The sequence below is a fragment of the Ambystoma mexicanum genome, chromosome 7q (assembly GCF_040938575.1).
Source record: "Ambystoma mexicanum isolate Mex_15411 chromosome 7q, UKY_AmexF1_1, whole genome shotgun sequence".
NCBI lineage: Eukaryota > Metazoa > Chordata > Amphibia > Caudata > Ambystomatidae > Ambystoma > Ambystoma mexicanum.
Genome location: NC_090941.1, coordinates 647,290,786 through 647,312,545, shown reverse-complemented (window position 1 = coordinate 647,312,545; position 21,760 = coordinate 647,290,786). Strand labels below are relative to the sequence as shown.

The following is a 21,760-nucleotide window of genomic DNA, read 5'->3' as shown; positions in this document are numbered from 1 at the left end:
TCCCGAGGGCTTTCAACCTACCAGCGCTTTAAGGTCATACTAATGATATATAGAGCGCTATATAAATGCCAAGTAACAACGTGTTTAGAGACCATGAAGTTGAGTTCTGCAGCTCTTTGAGGATTTATTTGTATTCTACAGCTGGTCCCTTTGTGGTTTAGTGATTGGAATGTCATCTGTATCTCTTGACCTTGGCTGCGGGTCCTGTCTCGCACGTCTTGCTTTGTCCAGTCTGAATCGGTTCAGCTCGTCTCTTGCTCGGAGGCCTGAGGTCTGCTGTATTTTTCCTAAACCTTATAATGTGGTTTTTACATAGTTCATGCAATGTTATATTCTCTATAGGTTAGTCAGACTTGGCTCTGTCAGGTCCCATAGGTGCTCCTGCAGTTCCATAGGGTTATTCACGTTTAAGCATCTTCAAGCTATTCAGGATCTCTTGTGCTTTGCAGTTTCTTCGTTGTTGCATTTGGCTAATGGCAAAAATAAAAGCACTGACAGTATGTATCTGTATGGCCTATAGAACTGTAAACTCGTGTTCATGTATTGGTGTACATTTGCGTCCCGAAGTGCGGAAGACATGTGTGCTTCATGTCTAATGCTGCTATGTTGCGGTGTCCATCGACGTCGGCAGCATGGCTTCTTGGTGCTCTAGTCCAGGCTGTCCTTATAGGTGTCTCTGACCATGGCCTGCGGCTCTTCGTCCACACAGGAATAAATCTGTACCGCACCTGGTCTGCTTCGCTTGGTGAGGAGATACCGCTCAACGTATTTGTCAATCATTGGTCCGTTAGGAATGTGTCCAAAATAGAATGGATGATTGCAGCGTTTCCTGGATTTGTTTGTCATGAATTTAGTGGGAGGTGGGTGGTGGCAGGATCCCAACCCCTCCCCCACCCCTCCCTTCAGCTTCTGTTAGGGAGAATTTTCATTGCTCTGTTAATTCCCTTCAACCTTGGAGACCCCCAGCTCTTTTGCTGGACTTTAGGACTTTTTAATTTTAACCCTGGAGTGAGTGAGCCCTTTTCCTCACTCGTGTATTTTGATCTGATCTGGATCCTGTTTCCTTTGTTCTGACAAACTCCATAGGCATCTACTTCTGTATGGTGACACACAGCACCTTCAGTGCAGTGTCAGAGGTCCTTTGGATTTCTCTTAAGGTTTAAATACCTTTTCTTCGGTGAACTACTGTTCCCAAGAATATAAATGACTTTACTTATCTTTTTCTCCTTGTAGATCCAGCACACCCCATCTTATGTGGAGTGCTGGGGCGTTACTTAGCAGCCCCTTTTTCTACTTACTCATGTAACATGTTTTGTGTTACCGTCACTACTTTAAATGGCTGGTGGCAGTGGTTACATTTTCCTACCATTCTGCTTTTCTACCGCAGGCTGACTCCTCAGCTGTACTAAAGCGCCCATAGGTGTCCATTTCGTCAAAATGGCCCCCGCTCTTTTTTTGCCATTTCTTGCTGGTGAGGTCTTTCTTGGGTTTTACTGAGCTCCAAACCAGATTTAAGCCTGTTGTTGGTTTTGCCTTTGGCAGGTTTCAGTGCTGAAACCTGCCTCCGGCTCCAGTGTGGCTGCCTGGCTGTGCATGCTTGGGAGAAACCTGCATAAAAGGTGAGGCTTCTTGGACTGAAGACAATTGCCCACTGGACGAACATCCAACGAAGGAATCTTGAAGAGAAGCTTGCTGCATCCTCCTGGACCATTGAATTGCTTGGGGGAGCCCTGCTGCTGTGCTGAGACTCCTTTTGAGGACCAACTAACCCTAGACAAACTTTGCTGGAAGACCTTCCCCAACTGGCTTCTTTGCTGCTGCTGGAACTGTTAGGCAAGATTGTAAGCAGTAATCCTGTGGGAGACTACACCAGTCTGGTCCTCTTGATATTAGGTAATCCACCTATTGGTATAGGTCTGTACTACACAAGTTGGTAGAGTGACTGAGCAGCCAGACTTATCTTCATTAGAAGATTTGAAAGTAAAGTACTCACATGCTCGTGAAACTGTAACCTTTTTCCTTCCATACACTTTCCTTTTTGACCCACCTCAGAATTTACAAAGTGCAAAAAGTGATATATAAATGCCAGTACTGTCCTAGTTAGGAAGTCACCCCAGTGTGTGTGAAGCATCTCTAAAGAGTATCTACTTGCTTCGCCTTGATTCTGAGAGCGTATTTGTTTTTATTGTTGCACATTGCCTTTTTTAAAGAATGCTTATTTAAAACTGACTGTTAAATAATTTTACCTGAAAACCTTGAGTGGAAGTGTTATTTGGATACTTGTATTGGTGGATTTCATTGCTACAGCTCACATTTACACTGCTTGAGATAAGTCTCGCTGCTCATTCACACTTCCAACTTGTCTAGTACATACATGTACCAAAAGGTGGCTTATGTAATACCAAGCGGACAAGGGTGGTGTAGTCTCACACAGGGTTACTACATCAATTCTTGCTCAACAGTTCTTTGGTTGTGTTGCAGGAGTTTCTGTTACCATAGAATGGTTATGATTTACGAATTGGTCACTCATATTTATTTCTGAAGCAAAAATGAAAAACGGCAGTTAAGAGATCCCTTGCTGGGGTGCAGATAGTGTTTATTCACCAAGATCCCATTCTACGTCTGAACACCCCACCAGCTCCAGTGACTCTCTACCTACCTCAGCTCCGGACCTGACTGAGCAGCTCCTGCCTACATCCTGCATCATATTGCACCCAGCTTGCTCCTACAACTCGCCGACCAGACCGCACAAGATCCATCGGCTCCTCTTCAGCCCTAAGAGCCGCACTAGGCACAGGCTTTGGCCGCCTGTCCCTCTCCTCTTGAGCTTCCACGCCGCAAGTGCTCCCGCGCTCCATTTCTCCACGGTCACACCTTCCCGTGCTCTGATCCTGACAGTGCGGCTTTCACTTATTTTACGACCGTTGGCACCCTGCTTGCCTTGTCATGTTGTGCCTACTGCGCGTGGTGCCCTTACTATCTAGCCACCTGCTCCTGGTGCTCACACCAAGCTTTTCACCAGAGTGAACATCCTCCGCTGACCCTTCCTTCTGCGGGTCCTTGACCTGTGCACTGCGCCCTGGTTGTCTTCTCTGCGCTGGAGTAGTTCATCCCAATCCAGCTTCTGCTTATAACCGGCGACTGATTGCACCCTACTAGTCCCACCACCCTGTGTCTACTTCGCTCTTCGCCCTGGACTTTCGTACCCTCTGCTCCTAAACGCACACTTATTGGCTTTTCAATGGAACCAACATTTTCTACGGACCCCTCTTTCTACTGATCCACAACTGGAGCCTTGCGCCTTGACTTAAGCTGTGGATTCTATAACGCACCCTTTCCTGCTTCCAGCCAAGTTGGGGCCAACCACTGACTGTTTCCGAGCTCCTCTCCAGTGGAACTGTGTTCCGGAGCATTCCATTCTCATCCCTCCCTGCCTCCCTCCTGTGGTGCTGTGGAGCTCGCCAGTACCCTTCTCCCACACAGCCCCCATCTGCGGACTGTCATCTTGGCTTTCCACGCCCTGGGCTATTTCCCCTCCCGAGGCCTCCTGACTAAGCCCCCCACTTCTGTTAATTTTCCACCTGCCTCTCCCTGCCTGCCCCTTCCCACTGAAACCATCTATCGCATTGAAACTTTGTAAGTTGGCCTTAGCTCACTTGCCTATTCCTCTGTGCCCTCTTCTCCCACAGACTCCCCCTTCTCTGCAGCAACCAGTCGATTACACCAGTCAAACCTGCATCGCTCTGATCCCTGCTTTTTGCTCCTGCCAGTTTACCTCGCCTCCACCTGCTCCAATAGCTCCTTCAGGCATGCAAGATTCCAACTTCCTCTTCCCTCCACTCCCCTTCCCTCCTCTAGACCTCTCCTCTTATCTTTCTGCCTCATCATGGCAATCTCCACCCTCAACCCACCCGCCTCCCACCTTTACTTGACCAGACATCCTTCTACCCCAACTCACCACCCCAACCTCATCTGTCCCCCTTTCGTTGAACCCTCCAAAATCATCCTGCATTCAAGAGGGCGATCTGTCACAAGACTGCCGCTGTACTGGACCAGTTTCTCCGGCTAAATCCTTAATTCCGTATCACGGAACCCTGGATTCCCTCCGCACCCCCTGACTCTACCTGCTTCTCTCACCTCCTTTACTCGTGTCCCTCGCTCCTCTGGCCACGGTGGCAGCCTTGGTCTTTTTTTATCACCTCAAATGTCCGTCTTCCCCCTGTCCTACTCCTCTCCCTGTCTTCCCTTCTTTTGAATCCTTGTACAAAACCTTCACCTACCCCCATGCTTTTTCCTTTCTAATTATTTTCCGGCTACCTGGCCCCCTCACCACCTCCTACAACTACTTTGACACCTCCTCTCCCTCATCTCCCCCACCCCTACGCCCTTAACTGTACTTGGTGACTTTAATCTCCATCTTTCCTTCTCCCACCAATCCTCCCCACTTTTATCTATACTCTACTCCTTTCTTCTTACCCCCCCTCCCTACCTCACCTACTCACTCTCCTGGCTCCACTCTCGACCTTACCTTCATCACCTCCTTCACCCCTTCCTCGGTCCCTACACCTCCCCACCTATCTCTCCGACCACGTTCTATTCTTCTCACTCACCATCTCTTCCCCTCCTCCCCCCTCATCCTCCATCCCTTTCTCCAGGCGAAACCTCCGCAATTTTAACCCCTCTCTTGTATGAAACCTGCTCCTCCACCCTCCCCCTCTGTTTTCTTCGCTCTGCCAATAATGCTCTATCTACCCTATCCTCTCCTCTATCCTCCAGTCTTGACCAAATATACCCTCTTTCCCCCTTCCACCCCTCCCGTAAGCCTGCCCAACCCTGGCTTTCCTCTCACCTTCCATCAATACATGGCATTCTCAGATGCCTTGAAAGACGCTAGCTTAAACATCGCTCACCAGCCAACCAAGCCTCCTCATTCTCTTGCTACTCCCTTTACTACTCCTGTCTTGGCTCAGCCTAACGTTCCTACTTCTCTAACCTTCTCCACTCTCAATCTGCTCATCCCAGACCAATCTGCCAAACCCTAACTAGTCTTCTCTCCCCTCCCACCCCTGACCACTCTACCCCTTCTCCTCTCCCTCCGACTTCGCAGACTCCTTCTCTAAAATACTCACCTTATGCCAAAACATTCTAATCTCCCCCTCTTACTCTCCCCTTTCCCATCTCACTCATCCCCTCGTCCTTCATGTCTAACTTCACCCCTGTCACTAACGCTATGTCCCTCCTCTTGTCCAAAACTCACCCTACTGCTGCCCCATCTGATCCTCTTCCTACTCCTCTAATTCCCAAAATCTACCCTCTTATCATACCTTACCTCTTCTCTTTCCTTTCCTTCAGCCTTCAAGCACGCTACTATCATTCCCATACTGAAAAAACCCTCCGCTAACCCTCTCCTGGCCTCCAACTTTTGCCACATCGCTCTCTTAACATTCCTCTCTAAACTCCTTGAACGACTAGTCTACTCCCAACTTTCAGCTTTTGTCTCCAACCTCCTCCCTCCTACTCAATCTGGTTTTCGCCCCAAGCATTCCACCAAAACTGCTCTAGCCTCAGTTCTTAACTCCCTCCTGACTGCTTGCTTCTCCAAACACTCAGATTCTCATTCTCCTTGACCTCTCTGCCGCCTTTGACACTGTTGATCACCCCTTACTCCTCGACACTCTATCCTCATTTGGTCTCAAAGGCTCTGTTCTCAACTGGTTTTCCTCCTACCTTTCCAACCGCTCTTTTACCGTCTCTTGGGGCGGCCATTCCTCCCCTACACACTCCCTTGACTTTGGTGCTCCCCAAGGCTCTGTGCTTGACCCCTTCCTCATCTCACTTCTTGCCCCAGTCATCTCATCCTTTGGTATCTCACCATTTCTAAGCTGATACCACCCAGCTCTTCCTCTCCTTCTCTTCCTTCACTCCGACATTCACCTCAAACTCTCTTCCTGTCTCACCGCTATCAAAACTTGGATGTCCTCCCACTTTCTCACCCTAAACACTGAAGTTCTATTCCTTACTGCTAATACTCTTCCTCCCCCTATCCTCTCCCTCCATCCTCTTCCACCCCTCATCTCCCCATCTCTGCCTGTGATCTCGGCATTCACTTTGACTCTGACCTCTCATTTACTCACCATATCTTACCTCCGGTGCCTGTCGCTACCATCTCTACAATGTTCGCGAAATCTTTTCCTCCCTCACCTTCCACGCCACCAAACTCTTAATTTCCTCCCTTATCTTTTCCTGTCTCTTCTACTGTTCAGCTCTCCTCTTTGGCATCCCTGCCTCTCATCTCACCACCCCCCCATCCCCTCAAATCCCTCTACCACTCTGCAATCCGCACTCTTCTCCCTCTCTCCCTATGACTCCATCTCTTTTCGCCTTCCTCACTCGGCTGGCTTTCCTTCCACTCAACTCAAATTCAACTTCCTCCGTCTTATCTTTAAATCTCTTCATAATCTTGCCCCTCTCTACCTTTCCTCCCTCCTCTTTCTACTCTCCCTCTTCCCCCCTCCATTTCGCTGAACTCTTCCTACTTTGTCCCACCCCCTCCTTGCGCCCCATCTCCCATCTGTTCCTTTCAGCTCCTCGCCCCACTTCACTGGAACTCTTTACCTCTCCTATCCGTTCATCACCTCACTCTTCCTTCCATTCCTCCTTAAAATCCCACCTTCAACCTTCTTCCTGACGGCCCTTCTCTTCTCCCTCCCCAGCTTCTCCCCTTCCTTGGTTTTTACCTATTGACCTCGGCAAATTGTTCTGCATGCTTCATGCTGTTCCTGTTTGTTCGACTCATGAATTGTATTTTACTGCTTCTAATGTATTGTTTTATGTAAAGCGCTTTAGCGTAAAGCGATATATAAGTTAATAACTACAAATACAAATGATGAAGTCACTGAGCCTCACCCGTTTCTTGAACTAATTTTCTTTTTCACTTTAGGTAAGAACGACATGCCTGTTTTTGCATTACCACTGCTCTTAAAGAAGGACCCCTCCTTCCAGAACCTTTTCATGCATTCGTTTGCTTGGAAATTTGAGTGTTTGCTGTGTGGCTACAAAAGTCAAGATCGGTAAGTAAATTCAGCTAATCCAAAAAGTATGTTAAATGAATCAACAGTGCTGATCTGTTCCTTAAACCTATTGTGTGGTTTAAGGGCAATGTCTGCAGTTACATGGAGCTGGTTTTTCTGGATGTCCCTGCTTCAGTGTTCAAATGTATTTTGCTGTAAATTGTGTTCCCTGTAAAAAAGGGGTGATGAATGTGGGGTGAGTTGATACTTTTGCAACACCTGTATTGCCCAAGAATTGTAGATGAGTTTGTTGTAAACATTTTAAAGGACTGAGTGGATGTTGAGAATAGATTTTGTCAGTAGCTTTGTAGAGGAAGAGCCAAGTTCCTCTACCAGACCCCCATTTTTCCTATGTTGGCAGCCAGAAATTGCTACATGCGCAACACCAATAATTACCTATACCGCGAAAAGTCCTTGAAGCAAGATATCATTTGAGAAAACCCTGCAAGACATATCCGCAAAGAAATGAGAATCTTCTGAAGGAAATTCCGGAAGAAGTGTGAAGCGAACTGGTGACGTCACCTGAAGCAGAAGTGACGCACCCAGAAGAGCTGCCAATGAAGAGTGTACCATGGACCTTATAGAATCTGATGGCAAAGTAAAGAAGTGAGCAAAATGATGATTGCATGTGCAGAGAAGCACAGAAGAAAATGCAATGCAGGTTTATAACTGTACAGATACAGTAACGCAAGTAGACCAAGTAATCATAAGGCTGGCTACACGTAGTGAATAGACTGCAGGCGCTGTTGCCAATATATGTATAGAATCTGAATGTTCCATGATGCATTTTTAGCAAACGTGGACTTTGTGAATCGAAGGGCTGAAAGTGTGGCGCAGGAGAATAAAATAGCTGACGGCAAAGGAAGATTCGAGAAGGCGTGCCTGGCCCTGTTTCAAAAGTTGGGGCTGCCAAGAACCTGGTTATCTACCCGAGAAGATAAAATGAACGTGAGAAGCGAGCCAAGCTCCTGTTTGACGTGGTCTCCTGTCACATGGTCCGAAGAAAAGACTTTGGGGCGAGCTACACCGAGACCAGAAGATAAGGCCCTGCCTTCACTCCCTTTTATTCTCGGGCACTGTGATCTTTTGCAAGGCCGAGTTCAAAGCATTATTTGAATCGCAGACTGCAGGAGTGATTATGGATGTTGGTCTAATTGGGTGGGGAGGCATGACAAAGCCAACCCTCCAGCACCTGGGGTACCAGCGTGCGTGCAGCTAGCAAGTGCAATATTCCAGAAGGGTACAAGCGTGCTAACCAATTGTAGAGGGCCACGTAGCAAAGAGCACTACAGTTTGAGAAGCCACTAGAACATTGTGTATTAGTATGACACGGAAGATGACTTGCGCTAGGGGTGGGCTTAGCTGTCCACCTGTCCTTAGAGACCCATTCAGTCCAGTCCCACATAGAAAGTATATGTAGATGTTCCCCTTAAGCCTTTCAAATCCCCTAGTAGGTTTTCTTATTTTGCCACGTCGGATGTCACTCATGACAAGCTTTTAGTATATAACTGTTTTGAATTGATTGTGTCCTCCAACGTATTCCACATCTTTGACATGTAATGTCCTGTAAGAGGATTCAATTCAACACTACAGCTAAGTCAAAGCCTAGTCTGGGATACTGAATGGAAACCCTTACGGATATATCTTTGTCCAGTTCATGCGTTCTGGATGACTACCCCTATATAACACCCCTCTCTTGGAATCCTCCTGACCCCACTGAGCCAAGAAGTAGTTCTGTTTTGCACGTTTAAAGGTTTATTTGATAATTTAAACAATGTATATATATCACGCTTTATAATAAATTAATAATTGAATATCACACTTAATCTGATCAGTAATCAATAATGGATAGTCTGGCACTAGCACACTGGTGAATAGGAACAGAAGAATAAGGTGGTAGAGAATACTTTATATAAGTTCAGATGGATGTAATGTTGAATGAAAAATGCAATAGAGAAAATACTCAATATGATTTCAACAAAATGTAATCACTTTTCTCTGGCAATCCCCTCCCCCCTTTTATGCAATGCAAGGAAATGGAAGGAAAGCACACAGTTCTCAGAAATGCAATCAAGTGTAATTCAGTTCACCCCAGCAAGCTTACACTACAGAAGTTGGAAACACAGGCCCAAAATGCTTTTATATGTGCTGGCAATGAAGTGAAAAATACGCTAAAATGCTGGGTGAGTGGTATCAAGTTAATATTAGTCCAGGCTCACTTTAGCAAGGATCTAGGAGTAACTAGCAGGTTAAACGAATTTTTGGCAACTGAAAGCAAGAAAACTGCTGTTTTCACGCGTTGAGAAATTTGCAAATCGCGGTAAAATTCGCGCGTGCGTTTTTCGCGATTGCGGCAAAAGTATCGGGGGTAGGAATGCGGTTCTAGGTTCGCAGGAAAGCTGAGATTCTAAGCCTTCAGAGGAAAGTTACTGCAAGTCTCTAGGACAAACGGTCACGGAGATATGAGCGATTAAATAAAGGTAGTTTTTCGGATTTGGAATGTTAAAATTCAAAGTGACAAATGACAGCTAGCAACTAGAAATGACAGGTGACAGCTTTACAAATGACAGGTGACAGCTTTACAAATGACAGGTGACAGTTAGGAGGCAGTTCTACTTAGATTAAAATAGATTGAATTATATTATTTTAACTAGAAGATTGGTTCTGCACAGTTCTGCTGGGTACTCACAATATATTTTGGAAATAGATGGGCCTTGCCATGGATCTGGTCAGGTTTTAGACTGGACTCTGGTCTGGTCTCTGCACTTCAGTGATCTGGGTCAGCTCTCTCTCTCTCTGGATTCTGGAGATTGATGGAGGTAAAGTATGGATTTTCCCGGCAGAGCGTCCCGAAGCAAATGGATTTGAAGGCCCTATCTGTCCTGTCTGTCTGCTTTTATGTGTTTTGAAAGTGGGTGTGTGTGCAGCATCACTAAGCTCTACCCCTCTCCACTTGTCATTGGCCACTTCATCCGCTTCCCCTTGATTGGGGGAATGAAATGAAGTGTCATCATGATGAGGTCTGTTTATGGTACAGAGAACCCACCCCTGTCAACTTTACACACAATCTATATTTGCTCAAAAAACATATTTGCACAGGTACACATTTGTTTAAAATTACATGCACCCTTCACATATCACAGGAGGTATACCCTGTCCAAATCTGCTCTTCCTGGGAGCTTGCATTCAGAAATGGCGACATTTGCACTTTTTAACTGGTTTCGCAATATCGGACATTAACCCAAATTTACACACATGTGCGCAAGGAGTATGGACATTACTTGATGAAGTATCAGACTTTTAACATGCATACATTTTAAGTAATATCCTCTTAACTGCTAGCTTGCCCCCAGATCATGCCACCGGTTCTAAAAACCTCTTAAAATGTGGGCAGAAAAATCACAAGAATTATGGTATCATTTAAATAATTTTCACAAGTCCGTACTATGAGTTATTCATCTTTTTCTAAAACCATATTCTGGCTACAGGGGTGTGGTTTCCCCCCAGCACAAGGTTGAATTTCTGGTTTTTCCAGTTCTGCCAAGCCAGCTTGCTCTCACAGGCAGTGCTCCTCCCCTTTCTTTCAGGAGGAAGCCACTTTTTACGGCCTCCGTAATAAAACATTTGCCTGAGTCAGGACAGGGCTTTGTTCAATTTCCTGCAGAGCCCAGGTAATTCAATCAGGGAAGTGTCATATCCCTTTTGGTGGGAGCAGCAAAAGGGCAGCTAGGCCTGGGAACACAGCTGTTGTGCAAGTCTCAACTCCTGTCGGGGGTAGCTGGTGGGCAGAATTCAGTTCCTTAAGTCAGGCCCCAGCTAATGTCACTTTTAGTTACCCAGTTTAAGTCAAGACAATGTTTTACATATGCAGCTAGGATGCTGATTCTAAGTTTAAGACTATGACATTTAAACAATTGCAACCTATGTGACACTCAAAAGTAGGTCACTCATTTCTTTTAAACTTTTAGGTTTTTAGTGTCTTTCAGTCCAAATTTACTTAAACTGCTGAAATCCACAGCTCAGCCAGTCTTGTTATAAACCTTCAAGTCACTTCAGAATATAACTTTACATTGTATCCACCTCTCAGTAAGTCTTTCTTTGGCACGCTTTGGGTTCATTATTCAGTTTTAAACAAAATCTGGTGGTTTTAAAACGCCGGCTTTCTGATAGTGGTGAGTACTGGTACTGCACCCCTTTTTGGGATTTAAGAAAATGAATTCCCCACAATTCTAGGTTGCTTTTGGCAATCAGCATTGCCATTCCCAATGGTTTCAGACTACTGTGTGGGTAGTCCAATGGTGGTTTTAGGCAGTGCCCTTCTGTGCCCATAACATCGGCAAAAATGAGTGGCAGCCTATTCTTCATGCATTTCCCTGTGCGTTTTCTGGGAAGCTCTGGCCATCATGATGTTTTCCATGTCAGTACTGTACAGTTTTTGAGGTAGGGCTTGGATGCATGGGTAAAAACATCCCACAGTCCACAGCTGTGCACTTCGGAAACTTATTCGGCAGAGGGGGTCCTGCGTCGATGTCTCTCAAAGACCTCAGTCGAGGGCAACGTCACTGGATGTTCTAAGTAGGACGCACAGCGCCCTTAGCCTCCGTTCTGTGTTTTCCGCGAACCTGTTGCTTTGTGAAACTCGGCGCGCCTCGTGTGTTCATCGTTGAGATGTCTTTTTCTTCGACCCCTTTGACTCCACGGTCTGGCTTGAAGACCTGCCGGGGACTGCAAGTAGAAAATGTCGATCACCGACCCGCATCGCATTTGTTTGTGGTGCTTGGGTGAGAGTCACAACACGACTGTTCAAAATGCCAGTCGCTAACTGCCAAGGCCTTGTGAAGGGGGAAGCTCCAGGTAGGTAGGGGCTAGGTAGGGCGTCTTAGCCCAGTAAGTCCCGTAAATCCAAGTCGAAATCCAAAGGGGTGTCCACCGATGACTCGAGGGGCGACTCTGCGTCGGGAGGAGGCCTGGGGTTCCCGGTCCCAGAGTGGTTCCCACCATTCTTCTTCCTCATCGCGGCATTCTCTGAAGCGCCGTTACCGGTCGCCTTCCCCTTCCTCCTCGGAGGGTGGAGCCGCGAGGAAAGTTTCATGCCCGACGAAGACCTCGACTCCGGAGGAATGGGCTGCCTTTAAGGAGCAAATGTTAGTGATATTTCAGTCACAAGGCACGGGTCCGGTCGCGCCTTCTAACGATGCCGGCTAGGCTCAGTCTTGTACCGTGGCTCGCACGCCTTCGGGCTCGGGTCCGCAGCTCGCATCGGTAACCTTCGAAGTCCTGTTCGGACAAGGTTTCAGATTGTTGCAAGAGACGTGCTTCTAGGTCTCGGTCCTCGTCCCCAGCGAGACCGCTGCAACCTACTAAGGGCTCGAAGCCAGCGTCGACTCGGTCGGCACTGTGGCTGTCTGACTCGGACGTCGACGCTTTGCCGTCTTACCAGCCCACCGCGTCGTCGACACCAGTGTTGGCGCCGAAGCCTTCGGCGCTCACAACATCGAGGTTGTCGACTCTCTTGGCGTCGAAGCCTTCGGCACCCTCAACGCCTTCGGGGATTTCTCCCTGAAATTTGCCATTGGAGTAACCCGATGTGGTGGATCCTCCTAGGAAGGCCACTGCGAAGTCTCGGAGGCCTGTATTGGACTCCAGGCCCTCTTCTGTCCCCAGGCCAGGGATTCAACTCCCACTGGACAACATATATGAAGAGGAAGACTGGTCTGCTTTTGAGGACCCTGGTGAACTTGATGTGGCTCCAAATGTTTTCTGGAGAGTCAGTTGGAGGACTTGAGGCAAACCCTTCATGATGCCAGTGGGTTGGACACTTCTGCGAAAGTGGAATTTGGTAGGCCTGAGCCTGGGGCTCATGCTGAGTCTTCATACAGGAGGCTCATGGCTAGGGTCTCAGAGTATCTGGGCTGGTCCAGTCCTTCTGAAGACTTTGTGCAGGATGATCTAACGGACATCTTAGATCAAGGTCTGTCCTCTGACCCAGTGTTACCGTTTCATCTCACCTTACAGAGAAGGGTGGCAGCTGCTTGCCAGTCACTGCAATCTCTTCTGGCTGTTAATAAATCTTTCACCAAAAAGTACTACCCTTCCGTTAGCGACCCCAGCTATTTATCCACTCGTCCCACTCCAGAGAGTTTGGTGGTTCAGGCGGCTACGCCCACATCTATGCGGGCGGCGTACCCTACCATCCCTCCTGATAGGGACGACAAATGCTTCGACGGGTGGGCTCGGAAGGTATTTTCTGCGGGGAGCATGGCATTGAAATCAGCCAACTACACTTGCACCTCAGCAAGGTTCTCATACACTCTGTGGAAGTGTTTCTTTAGTGGCTGAGCATATTCCCAAGGGGGAAGAAAGGGATGGGTTCCTTGCTCACGTGCAAGACGGCAAGGATGCCGTGTGCGAATCCCTTCAATCGGGTTTGGATATGGGCGACAGTGTTAACCTGTCCATGGCTGCGAGCATCGTTATACGCAGATTTGCGTGGTTGCGGAAGTCAGGTTTTGCTCCGGCTGTGCAAGCTAGTCTTCTGAACATGCCCTCTGATGGTGCACATTTGTTTGGCAACAAGGCTGACGAGAGCCTTGAGAGGTTGCAGACCTCAAAAAGCTGCGGCAAAATCTTTTAAGTGCAGCTGTGCGTCAACCTCAGCCTTTTCGTCCTAGGGGACAGCAGTGGGGGGGGGTTCTTTTCGTTACTACTCCTCCTTTGGTTGAACGAGAGGGGCCGCCAGTCAACGGGGCCAGCGAAAAAGTACCCGTGGTGGTCGGGGGGGGGGGGGGTAATAGAGGTGTCAATGCAGCTCAGGCAGCTGAGTTTCTGCCTTCAGGCACAGCCGCAGCTGCTCCAAAACAGTCATAAGGCCATGTCCCATTGTTTGCCGGTTGGGTGCAGGCTGTCTCAGCATCTCGAAGAGTGGCAAGCCATTACTTCGGATGTGTGGGTTCTGGATACAATAGCCCACGGCTACTGCCTTCCCTTCCTAAAGCGGCCTTGCAACAATCCACCAGGGAAACTCTCATTGAAGCTTCCAGATCTGCTCCTTACGCAGGAAATAACCCTGCTAGAGAAAGGCACTATAGAACTGGTGCCTGTAGCGGAGAGGAACAAGGGGTGGTATTCCCCTTGATCCCCAAGAAATATGAGGGATTGAGAGCCATCCTGGACTTGCGTTGGTTGAACAAACCTCTCGGAAGGACAAGTTCAAGATGGTTACTCTCTCGTCCTCCAGGCCCTTCAACTTCAGGATTGGTTGGTGTCTCTGGACCTACAGGATGCTTACTTTCATGTGCCGATTCATCCCAACACAAAGTACCTGAGGTTTGCGGCTAGAGACTTGCACTTTCAGTTTTGGGTCCTGTGGTTCGGGTTGACCTCTGGAGGGTCTTCACCAAGCTAATGGTGGTGGCAGCGTACCTCAGGCGAGGGGGTAGGGGGAGAGATTCACGTCTAACCCTACCTGGACGACTGGCTGATCCGGGCGCACGCTCCCGAGCAAGCATTGGATCACCTCGGTCTCACCTGCCGCTCACTCCACAGGCTGGGCTTCACCCTCAATTTTATGAAGTCTCATCTGACACCTTCCCAACAGCTCCAATACATCGGGGCTGTGTTAGACACGTCCTGGGGGAGTACTCGCCTCCCAAGGTGAGGACTCATCACGTTGTGCTGATGGTGGACAAGTTTCAACACCTCCATCACGTCATCCGGGAGGTCCAATCCTTATACCTCAACCTTTCAGATACCAAGCGTGAAGGTTGAGAGTCTTAGCCTCGACCCTCCCCGCAAGACTGTGCAGTCAAGTAGGCATGAGATGTATGCCACACGTTCTGGGGGAAAAAACGTAAACGGAGGCTACGGCGCTGTGCGTCCTATTTATAACATCCGGTGACGTTGCCCTCGACGGAGATGGAGGCCTTCGAGGGACATCGACCCAACGTGATTGACGCTGGACGCCCTCTGCCGAAAAAGTTTCCAAAGTGCACAGCTGTGGACATTACATGTCAAAGATTTGGAATACGTTGGCGGAACATCCAGTCGAAAGAATGTTACCAGTTGGTAAGTAACTTGTTCTTTTTCATGTGAATCATTGAGGCTTATGACTTGTGGTGTCCGTTGATGCCCGTTGTACTCTCGGTTTTAGACAATGGCAAATAAAACAGTTTTTGCCAACTTCCTGAGTCAGTCTGATTTATTGATGTACGAGTAAGATTTGTATCCCCATCCATCTCAGATACTGTTACCTCTTCCTAAAGGGCCTACGGGTTCAGCTTTGAATGGAGATCAGTTTTTCTGAAATCCAACTAACTGCTTAGTAAAACCATTCAAGTGCAGTACAAGACTCCACCCTTAGTATAAGGCTGTACCACCTGAGTTCATGGTAGCGTAGACAGAGTAGCCAGGCTTATCTTAGGGAGGAAGAGAGGAATGTAGAATCAAATGGTCCAAAGGAACACTGAAACACTATTGTAAAAATAAATTACCAGTAGGCCCAGATAAATCTTTGGGGGAAATGAGTACTATCATATTATATATAACGCCAATTCTAAAAGCACAACACTATGCTTGAAGGTACACAGACCAAAGCATATGATATTTTATTTGTTATGTTAAAGGTACTTATATAGCGCACCGTCACGAACGGAATTGGTCCCCTGTTGCTCTGGTGGATCTGTAAACAGGAAGGGTGGGGTAGGGTTAGTCGGGAGGAGTGGAGCAGGAGAGTGAGAGAAGTGATGTGCTGTTGGCAGCTTCAGCTCGGTATACACCAAGTGCTGGGCTTTGGTGCTGTCATCGGATCGGGCAAGACCTCGAGTGCTGTAGGTGATTATGTGGTGTTGATGCGGTGTGGTAAAGTGTGTGCGGATTGCTGTGAATGATGGTTGTGTGGCTATTGTGTGGTTTAAGTATGCAGAAGATTGAGGGTTGGGTTAGTGGGGGTCTGTGTCCTTATTCAGGTACTTCTGATTCCGTTAGAGTTGTATCCTTGTGGGTTGGGTTGATGCTGGTTCCTCATGGGCCGCCTCGCTTTGTTGGTGCTGCGCTGACCCTGCTGTATCATAGTGAGTAATTGTTTGGATTGATGGGTGCGCCTGACCTTTTCTTTGGGTGTGGGACTGGGTAGGTAATATCTCTATTCTCTTGTTATCTAGTGTGACACTGGTCTGTTGAGGTTTTGAAAGGATCCGGGTCAGAGTGGTGTAGATGTGGCGTTCTAGTGCTTCCGTCTTGGTGAGCCTGTGTATTCAGTCGTTCGTTTCCTCCTGTCATGTCTTTCTGTTGGTTCTTTGGTTTCTGTTGGGTGAACGTCCTTGGGGATGTTTGGTTGTAGTTTTTGTGTGATGGGGCATTGTGCTTCCCGCTGTGTAGGAGGTGGGCAGTGTGTAATGAGACATTGTTTCTCACCCACTGAGTTGGGGCTCGTGGTGTAGTGCTTCATTTCCCTCTGTCTGTTGTCCTGTTGGGAATGGCTATGGTTTAAGGTCATGGTCCACTTGATGATTCGTCCTAGGGTTTCTGTCTTCGTTTTGCTATGTATGCGGTCTTTGGTCGTATTGCATCTGTCTCCTGGTTAGTCGTTTAGTATGTCGTGGGAAATTTTCCTGAGGGTATTTCCCCATTGATTGCTTGGTGTGGATCCCGGTCTCTCTCTACGTTCATGTTTTAGTTGTGTGCGTGCCCCTGTGGCTGGTCTTTCTAGTTATGACGTGAAGAGCCAGGTTTTGAGTAGTTTCCTGAATAGCAGGTGGTTTCTTGTGCTACGTATGTACTTTGGAAGTTCGTTTCAGGTTTTCAGGGCTTGGTGAGAGAAGGAGGATCCTCCAAGTTTTCTTTTGTTGTAGGGTTTCGGTTCCAGGCGGATGTCAATGCTTGATCTGAGCGTTCTTGTTGGTTGATGTAGCCGCAGTTTGTCTCTCAAGAAATCAGCGCCTTCGTTTTGTACCGCTCTGTGCGTGATGCACATTGTTTTGAATTTTATTTGTTTTATTGGTAACCAATCTAGTGTTTTCATCACTGGTGTGGTGTGCTCGCTTTGTGGTAGTTTCAGAAGCAGTCCGGCTGCTGCATTTTGAATGTGTTGTAGTTCTTTTAAGTCGTTCCGGCATGCCTAAGTATACGCTGTTGGAGTAGTCTACTTTGAACATGACGAGGGCGATGGTGGTGGTTTTGTTGGTGAACGATAGGAACGGTAAGATCCTCTTTGCCACTCACAGGACGAAGAAGCATTTCTTGAGGAGAGCGTTTACTTGTGGCTCTAGTGTGAGATTATTGTCCATCAGAACCCCCAGGTATTTTATAATCGGTGAGGGTGCTGGGGTTGTCGCGCGTTCCCTTGGCCAAGTGATGAATTGGTTTACTCCTCCATTTTTTGTGACAATCATTTCAGTTTTGCCTGGGTTGATTTTGAGGTAGTTGGAGTTCATCCAGAAGAATACATCGCAGAGGCAGTTTTCTAGCGTTGAATTTATTTCCGGGTTGTCTTGTATTTTGAAGATTATTTGTGTATCGTCAGTGTAGTTGTAGCAGGTGAGGCCGTGGCTTTTGATGATTCTGATAAGTAGATACAGGTAGATGTTGAATAGTAGCGGGGAGGAGGAGGATCCTTGTGGTACTCCACAGGTGGAGTCTCCTGGGCTAGATTTGAAGGGTTTCATCCATACGGTTTCCGTTCTGTTTGTTAGGAAAGATTTGATCCATAGTAAGGCGGTGTCTGTTATTCCCAGTCCTAATTTCGTTACGAGGGTGTTGTGGTTAACTGTGTCGAATCCTGCTGATAGGTCTAGGAGTATCAAGGCAGTGCTGTTGTCGCAGTATGCGTTCATCGTCCCATATTGAGAGTAGAGCTGATTCTGTTCCTCTCATTGGTCTGACGCCAACTTGTGCTTGGTCAAGTAGGCGGTGCTCTTCTATGAAGTCTTGGGTCGTTTTGTATATTTGTTTCGAGCAGTTTGGCTGTGTATGGGATGTTGGAGATGGGTCTGTAGTTGGAGAGGTCCTCTACGTTTCCCGCTGTATCTTTGCGTAATGGCCGGATGTATGCAGTTTGGAAGGCTTGTGGCACTTTCCCAGTTGCGATGGAAAGGTTGAGGACGTTCCTGTGATATTCCAGGGGCGTTCCTTGCTTAAGAATCGATTTGTATATATCTGGTGGGCATGCGTCTTCGGGAGACCCTGCGTTATTGCTTTCATTCACCAGTTTGACGAATGTCTCCACTGATATTTCTGGGAAGCCTCGTAGTTTGTTTGGGTGTTCCTCCTTGGGGTACGAGGAGGTCGTGGTCAGATCAGGCAGTCTACTTTGTATTGTTTGTTGGTGCTGATTTTGTTTTTGAAATGGTCAGTAAGGTCGTTGCACAGTTTCGTGGACTGAGTTGGTGCGTTACATCCCAGAGGGTATCGCGCTCGTAGTGTTTCAGAGCGCGACTAGGCAAGGGAGGGGAACAGGGGAGAATACAGCACAACATAAAAACGATCTTACTAGGCCCAGTGACATTGAGAACGCTCAAGTGCATGGGAAAAGTGCATGGAAGGGGGAGAGTGGAAAGTGCGGTGCCGAGGAGCGCAGATCAATAAAATAAATAAAAATAAATAGAAAATGGAGGCAAACTGTGGTAGTGCAGCCAGCAAGTGGCGAGTGCTGTGTTTAAGGCAGCAGAGTGGGCAAGTCTGAATAAGTGCAGAAAAAGAAAAATGGGCGGGGGTGTATGGGTACAGATACAGTCCTCAGTGCAAGGGGTGGCCAGGAGGCAGTGCAGAAAGGTGGCAGGGTGAGCAGGTACCTGGGCCCAGGCGACAGAGGGTGGGCAGGTGCACAGTGCAAAGAGAGCAGATCAGCAGGGGAGAAGGGGAGCGAAGGCAGAAGTAAAGAGGAAGGTTTTGAGGTGCTTCTGGAACCGGAGATGGTTCTCCTCCAGTTTTAGAGTGGCAAGGAGGCTGTTCCAGAGGGAGGCCCCAACTGAAGATGGAGATCTACCCCCAGCTCATTTCTTTGAAAAGCATTTGACCCGGAGGGGGTTGGAGGTAGAGGAGCGAAGAGCTCGAGAGGGGAGGTATTTGCGGAGGAATAGCTGAAAGTATTTTGGACCTAGGCCCCAGAAAGTCTTGTGGACAATGCAGAGGGTTTTGAATTTAATACTTGCGTCCACTGGGAGCCAATGGAGAGATTTAAGAGCTGGAGAGATACGATCCCAGGGCTTGAGGCCAAGGACAAGTCTCGCAGTCCTGTTCTGGATAAGTTGTAGAGGGCGGAGAGTAGAGGCAGGTAGATTTAGAAAGATGCTGTTACAAAAGTCCAACCTAGAGAGAACCAGAGCTTGGGAGGCAGTAAGCTTCTGAGGGAAGGAGTGGAAAGGAAGAATACCTCTGAGGAGGTGCAGTAGGAAGTTTGACTTGTTAGAGATCTCGGCGATATGGGTCGAGAAGGAAAGTGTGGAGTCAAAGATGACCCCAAGGTTCTTAGCCTCGCAGGGTAGGAGGCGGGCCGAGGGAGGCAGGCCAGAGAGTGAGGGAAAAGGATGGAGATGGTGTGCCAATGAGGATCTGTCTTGCTGGCATTCAGACAAAGATCATTGGCGGCACACCAATCCTGAATGGCAGTTAGGCAGTCAGAGATGGGAGAGGGAGAGGAGGTGGCTGAGGGCAGCCGGAAAATGAGCGGAGTGTCATCAGCGTAGCACTGGAAATTTGAGCAGAAAATGGCAATGCAGTGAGCGAGAGTTGCCAGGTATTGGTTGAAAAGCCAGGGTGAGAGGTTGGACCCCTGGGGAACCCCACAGGTGGAGAGAAAGATGGATGGTAGGAAAGACCCCAGTTCGACCTGGGAGGGTCGATCAGAGAGGAAAGAGGTCAGCCAGAGCCTGATCAGTGATGCCCGGATTATCACGGAGACGGTTGAGCAGGATGGTTTGGTTGACCGTGTGGAAGGCAGAAGAGAGATCAAGAAGGATGAGGACCGAGGGAATGTTAGAATCAAGGTTTGAGAGCAGATCTTCACGGATATTGAGGAGAGCAGTTTCTGTGCTTCTGGCTGCTCTGAAGCCAGACTGGTGGTCATGGAGACAACCAACAGAATCTGTAAGGTTAAGCTGAGAGAGGGCCAGCTTTTCCAGGAGTTTGCCCAGAACGGGGGTAAATGGAAATTGGGCGATAGTTGGCCGGACAGGAAGGATCAGCTGTGGGTTTCTTGAGAAGAGGATGCACAAGGGAATGCGTCGGAGGGGAGGGGAAGGATCCTGAGGCAAACGAGTGGTTGCAAAAATCAGCAATGGCCGGAGCGAAGGTGTCAATGTGGTCCTGATGGTTTTGGAGGAACAGGGATGAACCTGTTTTGACGAGGCTTTCATAGATCTGACTTGTCTAGCGACCTTGTCGGGGGAGAAGAAAATAGGAACGCAAGCGAAGGACGGTGGGGGGTGTTTAAAAGGGGGGGGCCTGCAAGCACATACTGAGAGGGGAGGGGAGGCGAGGGTGGACAGGATGACCTGGGTTTTAGAGATAAAGTGCGACGCAAGGGCATTGCAGAGACCCTTGGAGGCAAGAGGAGGGGAGGAGACTGCTGCAGGCTTGGCAAGCTCCTTGCCGATTTGAAAGAGTTTGGCCGAGTTGTTGGATGCTGCAGAGACACAGGCTTGAATGCGGGCTCTCTTCTTAGTATGGACCGAGTCGGTATTGCCTTTGGAGCAGGCGACAGGCCCGTTTGTCAGAGGATGAGCAAGAAGACCTCCATTTCCTCTCAGCCGCCCTACATGTTTAAGTGTAGCTAGGTCGGAGTCATACCAGGAATTGAACTTGGCTTTGGACTTCAAGCGGATCCGCATGACGGGGGCAAGAGCATCAAGAGTATCAGAGATAGAGTAGAGAAGGGACAGGGTTGTGTCAGGGCGAGTCCTCAGAGGAGGAGGAGGACGAGGAGGAGGAGGAGGAGGAGGAGGAGGAGGAGGAGGAGGAGGAGGAGGAGGAGGAGGAGGAGGAGGAGGAGGAGGAGGAGGAGGAGGAGGGGGAGAGAAGGTGGCAGCGAAAGCCTCAGCTGACGCACGCTTCATAGGTTGTATGTCCGAGAAAGTACGTGGCAGTGTTGGGGTGTGGTTGGCTTGGGGGGGGGGAAGAGAGTGAGAGATGGCCTTATTTGGAACACCTAACAGTAGTTCTAGGGAAGTCAAAACCAATAGTTAATTTTAGTTACCCAATTAGTTGTACCGTGATGCTCAGCGAGAAATCATAGTAATTTAAACTGGACAATATACTTTTCTGTTCTGGTGAAACACAGATGCTAGGAACAGTGTAAACCTATAACTGATTCAGGATAAGTTATTCTAGGGGAGTTGGACCTTGAGGTGTAATATTCAATTACAGTTGCTTTTCAGTTCAGACTAAGGAAGCAACTAACTTATTTTAGGATAACAGTTCTTCTCCAGGTAAGTAAAACCTATACACTTTTACAGGAGCTATGAGCAACCTAAAGGCAGGTATAAAGCGAATACTCTTTTTGTCTTCAACAGACCATGGAAAGCAAAGCCCAGTGTTACAAGTTATGAATGACACTCTTATTCTAGGTAGGTAAAACCTTATGCAGACTTATTATGGACATGCTAACAGTAAGTCTAGGGAAGCAAGACCTGTTGGGACAGTTTTTCTGAAGTCCAACTAAGGGCTTAGTAAAACCATTCAACTGAGGTAGTACAATA

General features: G+C 48.1%; 1 protein-coding gene across 4 annotated transcripts in view; it reads left to right on the top strand.

Moving 5' to 3' along the window:
• Positions 1-21,760, top strand: part of USPL1 (ubiquitin specific peptidase like 1) — a 462,937-nt gene that overhangs the window by 164,865 nt on the left and 276,312 nt on the right. For all 4 annotated transcript variants that reach the window (XM_069639225.1, XM_069639224.1, XM_069639223.1 and 1 more), the window contains one exon: positions 6,941-7,070. In XM_069639225.1, coding sequence (XP_069495326.1) covers positions 6,941-7,070 — 130 coding nt within the window. The remainder of the gene's footprint in view (positions 1-6,940; positions 7,071-21,760) is intronic.